The sequence below is a fragment of the Onychostoma macrolepis genome, chromosome 02 (genome assembly GCF_012432095.1).
Source record: "Onychostoma macrolepis isolate SWU-2019 chromosome 02, ASM1243209v1, whole genome shotgun sequence".
Taxonomy (NCBI): Eukaryota; Metazoa; Chordata; class Actinopteri; order Cypriniformes; family Cyprinidae; genus Onychostoma; species Onychostoma macrolepis.
The window spans coordinates 26,591,179-26,607,015 of record NC_081156.1 but is presented as its reverse complement, the minus strand read 5'-3'; the positions used below and the strand labels follow the sequence as shown (position 1 = coordinate 26,607,015).

Sequence of the window (15,837 nt, the reverse complement as noted above, 5' to 3'; positions counted from 1 at the left end):
TATGCAGACTTTAAAGGGCTTGTGTTCCCCTTTTATTTAAAGAGCTGATAGGCTTTAGCTATATGACAGCCAAGAACTATGATTTGCTACTTCAAGACAGCTGCAGAGAGTTTTGGGGTGCTGGAAATTGTAAATTTTAGAAATCATTTGATTAGACATAAATCAGTAGTACAAGAATTAAAAATAAAACTTTAAATGTGTATTTTTGTTTAAAAAATTAAGCTAACAGACAGACTAAAAACTGATATTTTTTGGTCTTTAAAATTGACTTTCAGAGAAACAACAAAAAAGATAAATAAATTTAAAAAAAAATAAAGGAAAAAAATGGTCATAACCTTGCTTCTTCAAACATTACAAATAAATATAATTGAAAAACAAGTCATATGCACATTAGTTTCAAGCCAAGCATGAAGGTACTCTGTAGCCTTGGTCTGACCTCTTCTTTTGATAAACAAATATATTTATTGCTGAAACATTTTTTTGCATTCTACTGAGAATCTAAATATTAATATTCAGTAACAGTAATTTTCAGTTACGTTTGTTACTTGATTTACACAGGTCTAGACAGTACAACAATCCAACGATTAGAGCGTGCCTTCCCCTTTAAGGAGCCCCCCCTTTTCTCCACAGCAGGGGGAGGCTGAACATAATCCTGGAACAGCAATTGAAAAAAAAAAAAAAAAAATCCACCAGTAGACTGTTTCAAGTTCCCCCAACAGAAACTGTGCCTGATTTGTGGCCAATGCTGGAGATGTACGAAAAGGGAGGAAAACACTAAGCGGGTAGCTATGGAGATAGACCGTTTTCCTGGCCGCTTCCTTTGACAGGTGTTGAGTAGGTTAAAAGTCTTCAAACAGAGTCCACCATGTACGCCAAAGGGAAAGGAGCTGTCGTTCCATCCGATAGTCAAGCCAGAGAGAAGTAAGTGAATTTGTGCATTGTCACATATAGAGCAAAAATCTGCACGTTCTCTGATGCCTGCGCTGCATTGCACGAGACGGCTATCGGCGACCCTAACACTTTACTAAGTAGTTTCTTTGCAGATTCTGTGCGGTGTGATTGTGCAGTGTTCATCTAGCTGTGTTGCACAGCTGTTTTGATGTGTTTTTCCTTATGCATACTACTTGTGCTTGCTTTGGAGTAACTTTATCGTGCATTCGTGTAGTAGATGTTACATGAAGGATTGTACCGTGCAGATGCAGATGGAGAGTTTGTGGCAGGCTTGGATCAGTGCATCATGTAGATGCTCAGATGCTTCTTGTGCATGAGACATACAGGAGTCCCGAGATCTCCTCTTTGAATCATGTTAGAGTAGCTGTACAAACTAATATAATGAAATAGTTTGATTTGATGAGTGAGTTTGTGACAGTAGAATATTATACTTGGTTGAAACCCCCAGACTTGCTCATTACTGTTGTTATAAATTCTTACCTTTTGTGTTTGTGATGTTTTAGGTTTGTTGATATGAATACATAATTTTATATTTTGTGCAAAAACAGGAGGAGTTGCAAGACATGCAAGTTATGATATAGTATGTAGGCAGTGTAGTTTAAACAAGCTTCCCATAAGCGCTGAAAACCTGGAAATATCAGGTTTAAAAGTATGATTTCCACACGAAGCCATAGAGTTTTCAATAGGAATGTTTAAGCTCTGCCATGTTTAAGCAACCAGATATTGGTCTTTGAGGAGTAAAAAAAAGTTTAATATGTTTAATTGTTTACATTAGTCATTCTAAAGCTTATTACCTGTAAATGGAATTTTATTACTGAAATATCTATGATATATATTTTTTTAAAAGCCTTATGTGGTGATTATGAATAACTGGAAAGGTCATGGAAAAGTCATGAGTCAAAAAATTTAATAAAAAAAATGCAGAAACCCTTTAAATGAAATGTATATCTATTCCCAAATTACAGCATATCCTCGTGACAGTAAAACTTTTAGTGGTTTGTAAGGTTGTCTAAAATTTTCTTATTCAGTAATGGCTGATAAGTGTCCATACGGCTAGTTTAAGGCAGTTGTTCTCATAATCTGTATACTTTTTTTAATAGTTGCTTGGGTTTGATAGACTGCACTGCACCTGTGATCAGCTTCAGTCGTTCTGCTGAAACATCTGAATTCAGGTTGTGCTGATAGTGACCACTCAAAATGATGAGGATCAGAGTTAGACGACACATTTTAAGGAGCTTAAATGGACAGTACGAGATGCTTAGTTTAACATAATGAACTGAAATCTCATCCACAGTTTTATACTGGTCATTCATATTTGTATTAAACTGAATGTTCAAGGCCTTTTGCATGTCCAGAAATGGCTTGAATGAATGATGCACCTTCGCAAACGTAATTCTAGCTGAGCTCACATTTATGTTCAGTTTGTATTCTCAGTAGTGAGGAGTTTCTACACCTGGTATAAACTTTAAATTACAACTTGTGGCAGAGCATTAAAGCACTTTAAAATCCAATTTATGAAAAACGGATCCATTGGAAGCACACCGTCTCTAGCCAAAGGAGCAGATGGATTCTCAGTTTGGCAGCGTTGATGCGAGGATGCGGCGCTTTGGTTTTTGTCAGAGAACTTTTTAGGAACTTGTCATTTTCACCCTTTTCCCTTGTCTCGTGCGTCTGTGCTGAGTGAATAATTGATAGGAGAGTTGAAAACATGATTTCCTAACGGTGCCTTTGTAGGATGGGTATGTGTGATTCATTCATGTTTAAAGATGGTTTTATCAGAGAGCCTCGGGCGAGATGTCAGGTGTGCTCAAGGCATACATTTGGCAGATTTCTTTGATGTGAGGACTCCGTGTGGGCTCTGTTGTGATGAGAGCGGAACAGGGGGACCCGTTTATCTTTGGTGATACATTTTAGAGATTTTCCTTTGGAGCTGTCATACACTGTCATCTGATTTGTCCTCACCTTGGTTCATGTGTAATGAAAAATGTCACATCCCTGAGTGAACTCTTCTAAAGGGAGGATTCATCCAAAGCGTACTTATTTACCCTCATGTCATTTTAAACCGTTATGCTGTTAATATTTACGTGGAACACACAGTGGGACATTTGGAATAATTTCCAATTCCTGTTTTCCATATAGTCAGCTGCATAGTGACTAGTCTGTCAAGCTTAATAAAGGTTGTAAATGCACCATAAAATTAGTTCATATGTCTAGTCCAGGATTATTATAATTTTTTTTTTATACTAAATTTTTTCTTTTTTTTTTTCAAAACATGTAAAAGTTTGTGGTTGGTAAGATTGTTTTAATGTTTTTGAAAAAAGTCTTCAAGATCAACATATGGTTGATCAGTAAAAATAGTAATATTGTGAAATGTTATTGCAATTTATAATAACTTTACTATTTTAACATATTTTAAAATGTAATTTATCTTTCCGATAGATTATTATCAATGTTATCAAGTTGTGCTACTTAATATTTTTGTGGAAACCATGATACTTTTTTTTTGGAAAAAGAATGTTTTTTTTGTAATAGAAATCTTTTACATCTTTTATTTAACATTTATAAAAGTCTTTACTGTCACTGATTGATATTTGATCAATTTAATGTGTCTTTGGACTCCTTGCTGAATAAAAAAAATCATCTCAGTAAGATTTATGTTTGAAAGCTAATAAACAATTTATCAAAAACTAAAAAATTCTTTTATTTTTATTTTTAGTTAATGGAAAAGTTTTCATTTAGTTCACTTAGTTTCATTTAGTTTAATCCTTTTATAGGAAAGATTATTGAAAAGGTAGTTTTTAATCAGCTGAACAACTACTTAAACTCAAATGGATACCTGGACAATTTTCATTCTGGTTTCCGACCACATCATAGCACAGAGACAGCGCTCTTAAAGATAATAAATGATATTCGTTTTAATTCTGATTCAGGCAAAATATCAGTGCTGGTACTACTAGATCTCAGTGCTGCGTTTGACACTGTCGATCATAACATACTTCTAGAGAGACTGGAAAACTGGGTTGGGCTTTCTGGGATGGTACTCAAATGGTTCAGGTCATACTTAGAAGGGAGATGTTATTATGTGAGTATAGGAGAGCATAAGTCTAAGTGGAAGTCTAAGTCATGCGGAGTCCCATGTCAATTATTGCACCGCTCTTGTTTAGACTGTATATGCTCCCACTTATGGCTCGTTTCCACTGAGCGGTACGGTTCGGTACAGTACGGTACGGTATGCAATTATTTCCATTTCCACTGTCAGAAGTTGGGAATGGTACCAAAATAGCGAACCGTACCATACCACTTTTTTGGTACCCTTCCGTTGGGGTACCTAGCACAGCAAAGGGTACCAAAAGGGTGGAGCTAAACTCACTGCAGAACGTTGATTGGTTGACTAGAATCGTCACTTGTGCGGATAAAGCTTCTCCTTCACTCGTTCCGCTCTGCTGTCCGTGAGTGTTGGGCTTATTTACATCAGAGTGCGCAAACACAAAAAAATCTAACAGTGTATTTTATAATTTTATATTTTCACACGGACAATAGCCGTTTGTCAATAATACGTTATTGCTCAAAAACCCGCGTATTTTTTCTAAATATACTGTTATTATGTCATGAAATGTAGTTGTAGGAGTTTTTCAGGCGAGAATGTAATTGTTTAAAACTCAGATCTGCAGTTTATTTATAAAGATAGTGCCTATTTGAAAATTTGCTATGCCGATTTCGGAGCTCCATGCAATCACCGGGCGCTCAGTGCTTATGTATCCGCATAGAGCAGCCTTAGCTCGGCTAGTCCTTCCGACATATCATCGATACAGCAACGCGATGACGTATTTACTAGGGATGCGCCGATTGTTCGGCAGCTGAAATTATTTGGCCGAAAATAAACAAAAAGACCTAATAAATTGTACCGAACAATGACGTGACACGATCAAATAGAGGCGCACACTAATGCAGAAAACATGACGGCAGTGTCGAAGCATTTAGAACTGTCCGAGAAAGATGCAAAAATCATTACAAGCACCGACAGCGAGAGACTGTTTAGTAGCTACTGCATCGCATGTCCTCCGATGTTCCCTGGTAATTGGTTACTTTTATTATGATGTAACTCCGTTACTAACTCAGTTACTACTTGTGAGAAGTAACTAGTAACTATAACTAATTACTTTTTTTAAAGTAACTTGCCCAACACTGGTCACTACTATTGCACTATAATGCTGCTTCTGCCACCTTATGACAATAAATTTACACTTCGAATTAGGTAGTCTGTCATCAATGACAGTAGCTCATTGGAAAAGGATGGAAATGCCCTTCATTGTGTTTGCAGTAATAAATGCTGCTGCCTGCCAGCTGCAATCACCAATAAAACGTTGTTCCATATTTTTTTGTATATCGTCATAAATATTGTTATCGCAAATATTCTAGAAATATCATGATATAATTTTGAGGCTATATCGCCCACCCCTACCGCTCAGTGGAAACGAGCCATTAGTCAAATAATGAGAGAGAACCAAATTGCCTATCACAGCTATGCAGGTGACACCCAGATTTACCAAGCCTTATCTCCAAATGACTACAGCCCCATTGACTCCCTCTGCCAATGCATTGATGAATTTAACCGTTGGATGTGTCAGAACTTTCTTCAGTTAAACAAGGAGAAAACTGAAGTCATTGCATTTGGAAACAGAGATGAAGTTCTCAAGGTGAATGCATACCTTGACTCTAGGGGTCAAACAACTAAAAATCAAGTCAAGAATCTTGGTGTGATTCTGGAGACAGACCTTAGTTCCAGTAGTCATGTCAAAGCAGTAACTAAATCAGCATACTATCATCTCAAAAACATTGCAAGAATTAGGTGTTTTGTTACTTGGAGAAACTTGTTCATGCCTTTATCAAAAGCAGGGTGGACTATTGTAATGGTCTCCTCACCAGCCTTCCCAAGAAGACCATTAGACAGCTGCAGCTCATCCAGAACGCTGCTGCCAGGATTCTGACTAGAACCAGAAAATCTGAGCATATCACACCAGTTATATTTAGGACTGATCTTAAAGTACTTTTACTCGTTTATAAATCTCTCAATGGCCTAGGACCTAAATACATTGCAGATATGCTCACTGAATATAAACCTAACAGACCACTCGGATCATTAGGTTCGAGTCGGTTAGAAATACCAAAGGTTCACACAAAACAAGGAGAGTCCGCTTTTAGCTATTATGCCGCCCGCAGTTGGAATCAGCTTCCAGAAGAGATCAGATGTGTTAAAACATTAGCCACATTTAAATCCAGACTCAAAACTGATCTGTTTAGCTGTGCATTTATTGAATGAGCACTGTGCTACGTCCGAACTGATTGCAGTGCATTTTATGTATAATCATTTTCTATTTTTAACTGTTTTAAATTCATTTTAAATCAATTTTAAATCATTTTAAAAGTAAACAACTTTTCCTTAACAATTCCTTGTTTTATTGTCGTGATTATTTTTTATGATTATTTTACTTCCTTTTATGTAAAGCACTTTGAATTACCATTGTGTGTGAAATGTGCTATATAAATAAACTTGCCTTGCCTTGCCTAGTTTTTATTTGCAATTGTAACGGAGTGTTTCTGAAGCCATATGATAACGTTTTGTGAGTAATTTTTCAATTCAAATAATTCATGAAATTATGCATCTCATATATGCCACAGTTCTCACATCATGATGTCAGATGACAAGACATGAAACCACTGCCACTTGTTGTTTTTGACATCCAGCCTGTGGCGTATTTTATTTGAGATAAACTTTACATTTTTGTGTGAACTATTCTTTTAATGGCCCTTTTCCTTCTCTGAGAGCAAGGGGAAAAATAGCTATGACAGTAGTGTTTCGCACCTGGCATTATATTGTAGGCCAAGCAATCTGACCTGTGTTTAATGTTCCCTGTGCGCATGAGACTCCCCACAGTGCTACAAGGAGTCATGGTGAGGCTATTTTGCAGTAAGACCTTCCAGCAGTACCGTAACATCAGCTCTTTTTACCTCACTCACCTCAAAACAAACCACTATGCTGAACTACTCCAACATCACTGGACTTAACTCTTATGAATGCCTCCGATTGGCAGGGCTTTCTCCCACAGGGACACTGTAGATCTGGAAAAAACTGAGGGGGAAGGGGCTGAGAGACTTGTGGGTCGTCCCCCTGGGCATTCCCTCCAGCAGACCTCTTTTCGGGGCTTTTGAACAGGGAGGCTGAGCTTTAAGACGGCATGCCGCAGGCTCCTGAGGCCCCAGCCAGTGACACAGTCTCCACCATCCCCTCCCCGTCTCCATAATATGGCTCTTTATATGTCCTGTTCTCCTCTGGAGAGAGAGCACACCATTTAGATTTTGCTGATCAGGTTTGTATACATTAACACCTGCTCTCAGTCATTTGAATATGAGAGAGCCTGGCATATAAAGACAGATGGATTTGAATGGTGTGTTTAAAAATAAATCAGAATGTAGCCTATAGCTTTTCTTAGCAGTACCTGATAGGGCAAGTATTACTATTACTATTACTTGTACGTTTTCCATTTAGCATGTAGCCTAATTTCACACACTGTTTAATGTTTATAATTAATATTTTCACCTGGTTGATCATGTGACGTAACGGCAACAGTGAAACTTCTGTCATCATTTATTCATGCCTAAACCAAGATATTCTTCCCTGGAACCAAAAGAAGATATTTAAAAAGTTTTTTTTTTAGGGTCTATTAAAGGGATAGTTCAACTAAAAATGAAAATTCTATCTTTAATTACTCACCCTCGAGTCGTTCCAAACCCGTAAGATCTTTGTTTATTTTCGGAACACAAATTAAGATATTTTTGATGAAATCCAGGAGCTTTCAGACCCTGCACAGAAAGCAACGCAACTACCACGTGCAAGGCCCTGAAAGGTAAGGACATCTTTAAAATAGTCAATGTGACATTAGCAGTTCAACCTTAATTTTATAAAACTATGAGAATATATTTTGTGCAAAGAAAACAAAAATAACGACTTTATTCAACAATTTTTTTCTCTTCCGTGTCAGTGTTCAGTGCGTGTTCTAAAGAGTACTACGCTTTTCTTCTGTCTGCTTTCTTGCACTTTAACATGGTAGTTGCATTGCAGTCTATGCAGGGCCAGAGGGCTTTTGGATTTCTTCAAAAATATCTCAATTTGTGTTCTGAAGACAAACAAAGGTGAGGTGAGAGGGTGAGTAATTAACGACAGAATTTTCTTTTTTAGGTGAATTATCCCTTTAAGGGTCTATTAAAATTCTATTATAATGTTCAAATATTACTTTGGTCTCAGTTATTCCAATATTTACATGCTTATGTGTTGAGGTTGTTGTTAGTTCTGTACTTGTTGTTATCCAGCTGAAATTGCTGTGATTAACTTGTCTAATGAACTTGATCTAATTTATTTTGGCCATATCCCAGCATTGCTTGTAGTGTCTGCTCTAGCAGCCAGGCCAGACGCTTCTTCTTGCCCGCACCTCAGGGTCTCGTCCCATCGGCTGTAGTTCCCTGTTCCCATCCCTCTGTGATGTCTTTAAGTGTTTGGGCTTCCAAACGGGACCTTCAGAATCCAGAGGTGCTGTTCTTGGCTCTTGCACTCAATGTTCCTGACAACTCTACACAAGGTGCTCCTTGAAGGCGCAATTGAATGAACAGTGTTCAATAATGCATCAGGGCCAGGTGCTGGTACCCTGTACCAAAGCGCACAGTACCCCCCTCCACCCAGATCACATGGGCCTCCCTGCCATGAAATTTTTATCAGCCCACTCCTGGGAATCCACAGTTTGAACCAGATCGTCTCGCGCTTCCCTCATATTTAAGCAGATGGCAGCTGCTAGATGTTTTCTTCAAGCCCAGAGGTCAAACTCCATTGGCGTTCCTAAACCCTTGTTTATGGTGAGACAGGTAGTGACTAGCAAGTGACTAGCAAAAAGTGGAACAGTTGTCTTGACTAAATTGGTCATGAGTAAGTCAGTCAGAGACATGAAACTGTGGTATTTACTTCTTTGGAACACAAAATAATTTCAGTGTTTTGCCCCAAATGACAAGTCTCTTGCAGTTTATTATGTGCGCTTCTACAGACAAAATGCCATGGTAGAATGTATGCGAGATGTTTTTGTTTATTGTTACAGAGGGTATAGGAGCTATGAACTTTAGAGTTTGTTAATATGAATTAATGTGTTGATATAAAAATGGCTGTGAGGGACAGATGTACCGTATGTTCAATTACTCATGCTGTTGTGTACTTTGTTTATATTGCAAATACCTTTTTCAGAAAATTTCTAGGGGAAAAAAGATGTGACTATTGAACATTGTACATCTGAATGGACTATGTCCTAACAGCCTCGTTTTCATTCATGTAAAATTAAATATGGCATTTTTCCTGACTAAGCTCTTTAACAGAGTTTGAATGAGTGTCATGGGTGCTGTTCAAACGCAAGGCTTTGAAATGTATAGTTATATTCACTGAAATGGCTTTTGCTAAATAAATAATTATGCCACAATTCCGAAAACTAACAAATTAGGGCCAGTTTCTTCTTTGAAGCAGTTTAATACTTTCTTCCTCTAGTTTCTGTTGCAAAACCTAGACTTTCTGACCTGTTATTCTGTATTTACATGTTCTGTCATTCTTTTGTTACTTTGTAGGGCTATATATTTTTTAAGGGAATTTAGTTCGACTCGGTCTTAAAGGGATAGTTCACCCAAAAATGAAAATTCTGTCATTGTTTACTCACGATCATGTCGTTGCAAAACCATTAATCCTCAAGACACAAATTGAGATCGTTTTAATGAAACCTGCAAGGTTTCTGGCCCTCCATTGAAAGTTCAGGTAACCAAAACATGGCGGAGCCAAAAAGGTTATAAAGGTGTCATAAAGTGAATCCATATGAATCGATCAGTTTAATGTAAGTCTGGTGAAGAGATGTGGTAGCTTGATGGTTATTTACATCTAAACATTGAAAGGTTGACAGGAGGGTGAGTAAACAATGAGAGAATTTTCATTTTTGGGTGAACTATCCCTTTAAAAACCAGAATAAAAAAAGAATTGTGATAAGATCACGATTCTGCCTTTTTTGCCATATCACCCAGTTCTGCTTCTGTTTGTCATGGCTAACAGGTAAACCTAAATGCAGCTTAAGTTTAAAACCTTACAAGTAGCTACAGTGGGGGAAAAAAATTATTTGATGCCCTGCTGATTTTGTATGTTTGCCCACTGACAAAGAAATTATCAGTCTATAATTTTAATGCTAGGTTTATTTGAACAGTGAGAGACATAATAACAATAAAAAAATCCAGAAAAATTCAAAAAAGTTATAAATTGATTCGCATTTTAATGAGGTATTTGATCCCCTATCAATCAGCAAGATTTCTGGCTCGCAAGCAATCAATCAATCAGGTTCCAAACTCTCCACCATGGCCAAGACCAAATTGCTGTCCAAGGATGTCAGGGACAAGATTGTAGACCTACACAAGGCTGGAATGGGCTACAAGACCATCGCCAAGCAGCTTGGTTAGAAGGTGACAACAATTGGTGTGATTATTCGCAAATGGAAGAAACACAAAATAACTGTCAGTCTCCCTCGGTCTGGGGCTCCATGCAAGATCTCAGAAACGGTGAGGAATCATCCCAGAACTACACGGGAGGATCTTGTCAATGATCTCAAGGCAGATGGTACCATAGTCACCAAGAAAACAATTGGTAACACACTACGCCGTGAAGGACTGAAATCCTGCAGCGCCCGCATGGTCCCCCTGCTCAAGAAAGCACATGTACAGCCCGTCTGAAGTTTGCCAATGATTCAGAGAAGAACTGGGTGAAAGTGTTGTGGTCAGATGAGACCAAAATCAAGCTCTTTGCCATCAACTCAACTCGCCTTGTTTGGAGGAGGAGGAATGCTTCCTATGACCTCAAGAACACCATCCCCACCGTCAAACATGGAGGTGGAAACATTATGCTTTGGGGGTGTTTTTCTGCTAAGGGGACAGGACAACTGCACCGCATCAAAGGGACGATGGACGGGGCCATGTACCGTCAGGGCCAGGGCATTGAAAATGGGTCGTGGATGGGTATTCCAGCACGACAATGACCTAAAACACACGGCCAAGGCAACAAAGGAGTGGCTCAAGAAGAAGCACATTAAGGTCCTGGAGTGGCCTAGCCAGTCTCCAGACCTTAATCCCATAGAAAATCTGTGGAGGGAGCTGAAGGTTTGAGTTGCCAAACATTAGCCTCGAAACCTTAATGACTTGGAGAGGATCTGCAAAGAGGAGTGGGACAAAATCCCTCCTGAGATGTGTGCAAACCTGGTGGCCAACTACAAGAATCGTCTGACCTCTGTGATTGCCAACAAGGGTTTTGCCACCAAGTACTAAGTCATGTTTTGCGAAGGGGTCAAATACTTATTTCTCTCATTAAAATGCAAATCAATTTATAACTTTTTTTAAATGTTTTTTCTGGATTTTTTTGTTGTTATTCTGTCTCTTACTGTCCAAATAAACATACCATTAAAATAATAGACTGATCATTTCTTTGTCAGTGGGCAAACGTACAAAATCAGCAGGGGATAAAATAAATTTTTTCCCCACTGATATTGCTGACTTACTTATTCCGTAGGTCCTTTGTGGTAATACTACCTTTAGATGGACTTTGTTTGAACCTCTCATCCACAGTTTTATGGTCGTCGTTGACTCCCCCTCCACCACTGTCTCTCGGTGGGAGGCATTGTCATTCTGGTCACTCTCCCGCGCCAGCGCGTCAGTGTTTGTGCAGTGATGGAGCACTGGATCTCCTCCCTGTCTTTCATATCCAACTTTATCACAGTCATTGACTGGCTGATCAGAGGGAGCTCTCCTCTGCTATTTATGAGCCTGCCACCCTGGGCGCCTCCTTCCACTGACTCATTCACCTCCTCGCTGATGCCTGGGAAAGCTTCCTGCTCCCACACAAATACACGCTTCTGCCCACTGTATGTGCGTTGGAGAGAAGGTTCCATCAGAACAGTGTTATCTTAGTTTTATTTATATACTGTTATAGTTTAGTTTTTATTAATATTTAGAATTTGCTTTTTTTTTTTTTTGTACTTTTTCAGTTTTCATTTTTAGTTATTTTATTATGTGCTTTTGTCCTTTTTTTTTTATTATTATTTCTTAGGTTAATTTTTTTTCAGTTTTAAATTAGTTTTAATTTTTAATAGTTTCCAGTTAGTAATTATAGTGCTACAAACTTTTTTTCACAATTTTTATTTCATTTAAGTTTTCCATCTAATATTTCCATCTACTATTTATTTTTTTTCTTTTATTTCAGTTCAAATGTTTTTAATAGTTGTAGTTAACGGTAATAACCCTGCATCATACAGATTTCAAGATTGTCAATGGTTTTTATATGGTATTTAAATGGTGGTTATTGGTTAGCACATGATTATGCTCCAGAACATTGAGTTAGTGCTCATGTGTGTAACACTAGTTCGAATCTGGCTCACAACATTTTCTGTTTCTCATTTTCTGTTCTCCGTTTTAGTGTATCTATTCTTAAAAGTGGAAAAGGTCGAAAAACTTGTCATCATGTTACTCGTCATCAAATCTGTAATAGGGTTTGACCGATATGTAATTTTCAGGGCTGATGCTGATACCGATTACCATTACAGATCAAGTAGACCGATAACCAATATTTTGAACCGATATGTCTTGTGTAAAAATTAAAATTGATGTCAAAATTAAGAATTACAAGGGCTCTGACAAAAACGTTCCTTAAATGCTTATCAATTATTTTATTGGCAAATCGGTTTTGAAAATGACCAATACGATAACCATAAAAATGCATTAGCCTGTATCAGCACCAATAATTGCCCAGGCCGATAATCTGTCAACCTCTAATCTGTAAGACTTTTTTTCTTCTGTGGAATGTAAAAGAAGATATTTTGAAGGATGTTTCAGCTGTTTTTATTCGTACACTGAAAGTCACTGAGGTCCAAAACAACACTGGAGCATATTGACTTTCATTGTATTAACAAAAAGCACCATTCCAACCAAATTTTCTAAAATATCATTGGAACATGAGGATGAGTAAATGGGTTAGGAACTATCACTTTAAGTCATCTTTCTTGTGTAATCGGTGTTTAATTTTACATAAAATGACCAAACTAGCCTATCTCTTTGTTGAGACATCAGTTTTGGATGTCAACACACGTTGTCATGTAAGAGCCACTCTTGTGTATGCCATTATTGCCTTACCCATGGTGGAAATAAATGTTCTTGCCCCAAATACACTGCAGCCAGACAAAAACCATGTTTCTACCAAATTGTGCCTGTCTCTGAATGTAATTTTGCCAGGAGAGCTTTGCAGGGCTATTTTCTCTCATGGCTGATGGAAGAGTAAAGGAAAGGATAGGAGCAGAGGAATGGTACAGTTTCAGCCCCGCGGTACACTGGGAGCTGGGTAATTGCTAGCCCAAGCGGCTAAACAACAGACATAATGGATACAGAAAATGACAAAAACACAAGAACCTCAATGGTGCCGTCAGATTGCCGTAACAACTCCAGCTATGCATGCTTTGGCTGATCTTTCCGTTCTTTTCACGGAGCAAACGGGCTGTGGAGATCGGACATGTTGTCACTGCCATTGATGGGCGTTTTGTGTGTTCATGTGTACTTGTGTAATCAACAATCTCTAGTGAGTTGTCTGTAGCCACTGATTTTCTTTCTGAAACTTTTGAACAACATCCAAACTAGAGTGACGGCACCACAACTGGGAATGAAAGTCTATCTCTGTTCTAAAACCTCGCTAGCTGTCTACATAAGCAGCTACCTCCTAAGGGAGCATTTTAGTCTTATAAGTGACTGATTTTGACACTCTACATTGGCAGCAACATAAATAGCGATCTGCAGAAGGAGTTTGACTTGCAGTTTATTTTCATGAAGTTTGATGTTGGTGTGTATAATGATAAGGATAATGATGCAATATTCAAATAAACAAAAAGACAGCACACAGTATAAACTAGTGATTTTTTTTTTTTTTTTACTGTTTTATGTTAAGTTTTTATTATTGAATGAAAATGTTTGTTTATATTAAAATTTCTTCTTATCATCTTGGAGTTATTATTTTTGCTTGCAGAGGAATCTGGGATTTCCTTCTCATGCCCTGAATATAATGCCTGTTCCTCTCTTGTTCTCTTCTAGATTAGCTTTATACGTGTACGAATACTTGTTGCATGTTGGGGCCCAGAAATCAGCACAGACCTTCCTTTCCGAGGTAAGATCCTGCTTACACACACTCACACACACACACACACACACACACTAGTCTCTTTAGTATGATTTTAGTACATATTTTTGTTAGAAAACACACATAAATCATCCTCCACCAAGTTGCTATTTTTATAAACAAGCAATATAAATATTAATTATAAATATGTATATGTATGTGTGTGTGTGTGTGTGTGTGTGTGTGTGTGTGTGTGTGTGTATATGTGTGTGTATGTATATATATATATATATTTATTTATTTTATATATACACATATGTACATAATACTGTATGTATTGAACATTTTACATAATATACTCTATAATACACAATATATATTTTGTACAGTGTCATGCATTGCAATACACAATTTTTTTCTAATGTGGCGATATGGCATCACTTACAAAAGCATGTTTCCTATCAAGCTTGTTCTTTTCTGCAGTGCAATAAAATCTAAATTAAATCCACTTGTTTCATTTGAATGGGTCAGGATGTTGTGAGTCTGCGCTGTACTGCCACAGTAACATTGTTCTCAATTTTTCTTGTTCCACATTTAAATGAGACCCTTATAATCCATTTAATTTCGATGTTTGTGTCAGGAAATATTTCAATACACACCAAATATTCACTTTAATAAGAACATTGACACTTCTGCATTAGTGTAGTGATGCATAGTTGATTTGAACTATACTGAATTGTTTGTTTTTCCCCATATTTATACAGTCTCAGAATCTGTGGGCCAGTATGTGTGCACCAACCATGTGCAAAAATATTAATTACCCATCATTAATTTCAGTTAATAGCTGTTTATGATACACTGACCGGCAGGATTTTTTTTTTTGCTGTTTGTTTGTGGAGCAGTCATTTCCGTCCATTGCTCAGTTACCCCAGGGTGTTTTTCCTCCCTGTTGGCTTGGCGGCATCTCTGCTGCGTTGCGGCATTGTTTCCCTGACTTTCTGCAGCACTTCTCAAAAGCACCGCAAGTTGGTCAGATGTTTATCGTGCCGTTTGGCAGGCCGACGAGGTGAAATTGACTGATAATGTGTTCTTAACCTTCAGACCTGCTTCGGTAATCCACTTTCAGCTGCAGTGAACAAACCTATCCTCTCTATCCTCTTAGATTTTCTTTTTTTCTCACTACATTTTCCTGTGTAATCATCCATATATAATTGTTATAATAGGCTAATTCTTTCCTCGCACTTTCCATGGTCAGTTCAGGTCCTTCTACTCACCTATTACAAAGGAGAACGTTTCTTAAATACACTAAGATTATGGCCTTAATGAGAGTCGCCCTGGTCATTTCCACACAAGCAGAAGGGATGGAGGGTGAAAGTGAGCCCCAAGGCCTGAATGAAGTGTAGGAAAAACAGAAGCCATGATTAATTTTGAGGGTCATGGCTCTGGATCGCTAAAGCCTGCTGTAGGTCTCCACACTGGTGGATTGACCAGGAGGAAGCTGAGTAATGACTGCCAAGATTATGCGCTACCTTCAAGCCATGTTGCAGTAGTCCTATTCACCAACATTGTAACTAACAGTTGCATTGTGTATGTTGACTTCTGCAGAACACAAAAAAGATCATTTCAACTGTTTTTGTCCATATAATGTAAGTCAGTGGGGCCCAAAACAACGCTGG

At 37.9% G+C, this 15,837-nt stretch overlaps 1 protein-coding gene across 3 annotated transcripts in view; it reads left to right on the top strand.

The window, feature by feature from the left end:
• Positions 1–687: 687 nt before the first annotated feature.
• The window catches only part of zgc:110158 (uncharacterized protein LOC553590 homolog), a 75,041-nt gene continuing 59,891 nt past the window's right edge, over positions 688–15,837 (top strand). For 2 of the 3 annotated variants that reach the window (XM_058748562.1, XM_058748553.1), the window contains exons 1-2: positions 688–921; positions 14,137–14,209. In XM_058748562.1, the coding sequence (XP_058604545.1) occupies positions 866–921; positions 14,137–14,209 (129 nt within the window). In that variant the 5' untranslated portion in view covers positions 688–865. The remainder of the gene's footprint in view (positions 922–14,136; positions 14,210–15,837) is intronic. The other variant, XM_058748570.1, reaches the window with a different exon arrangement.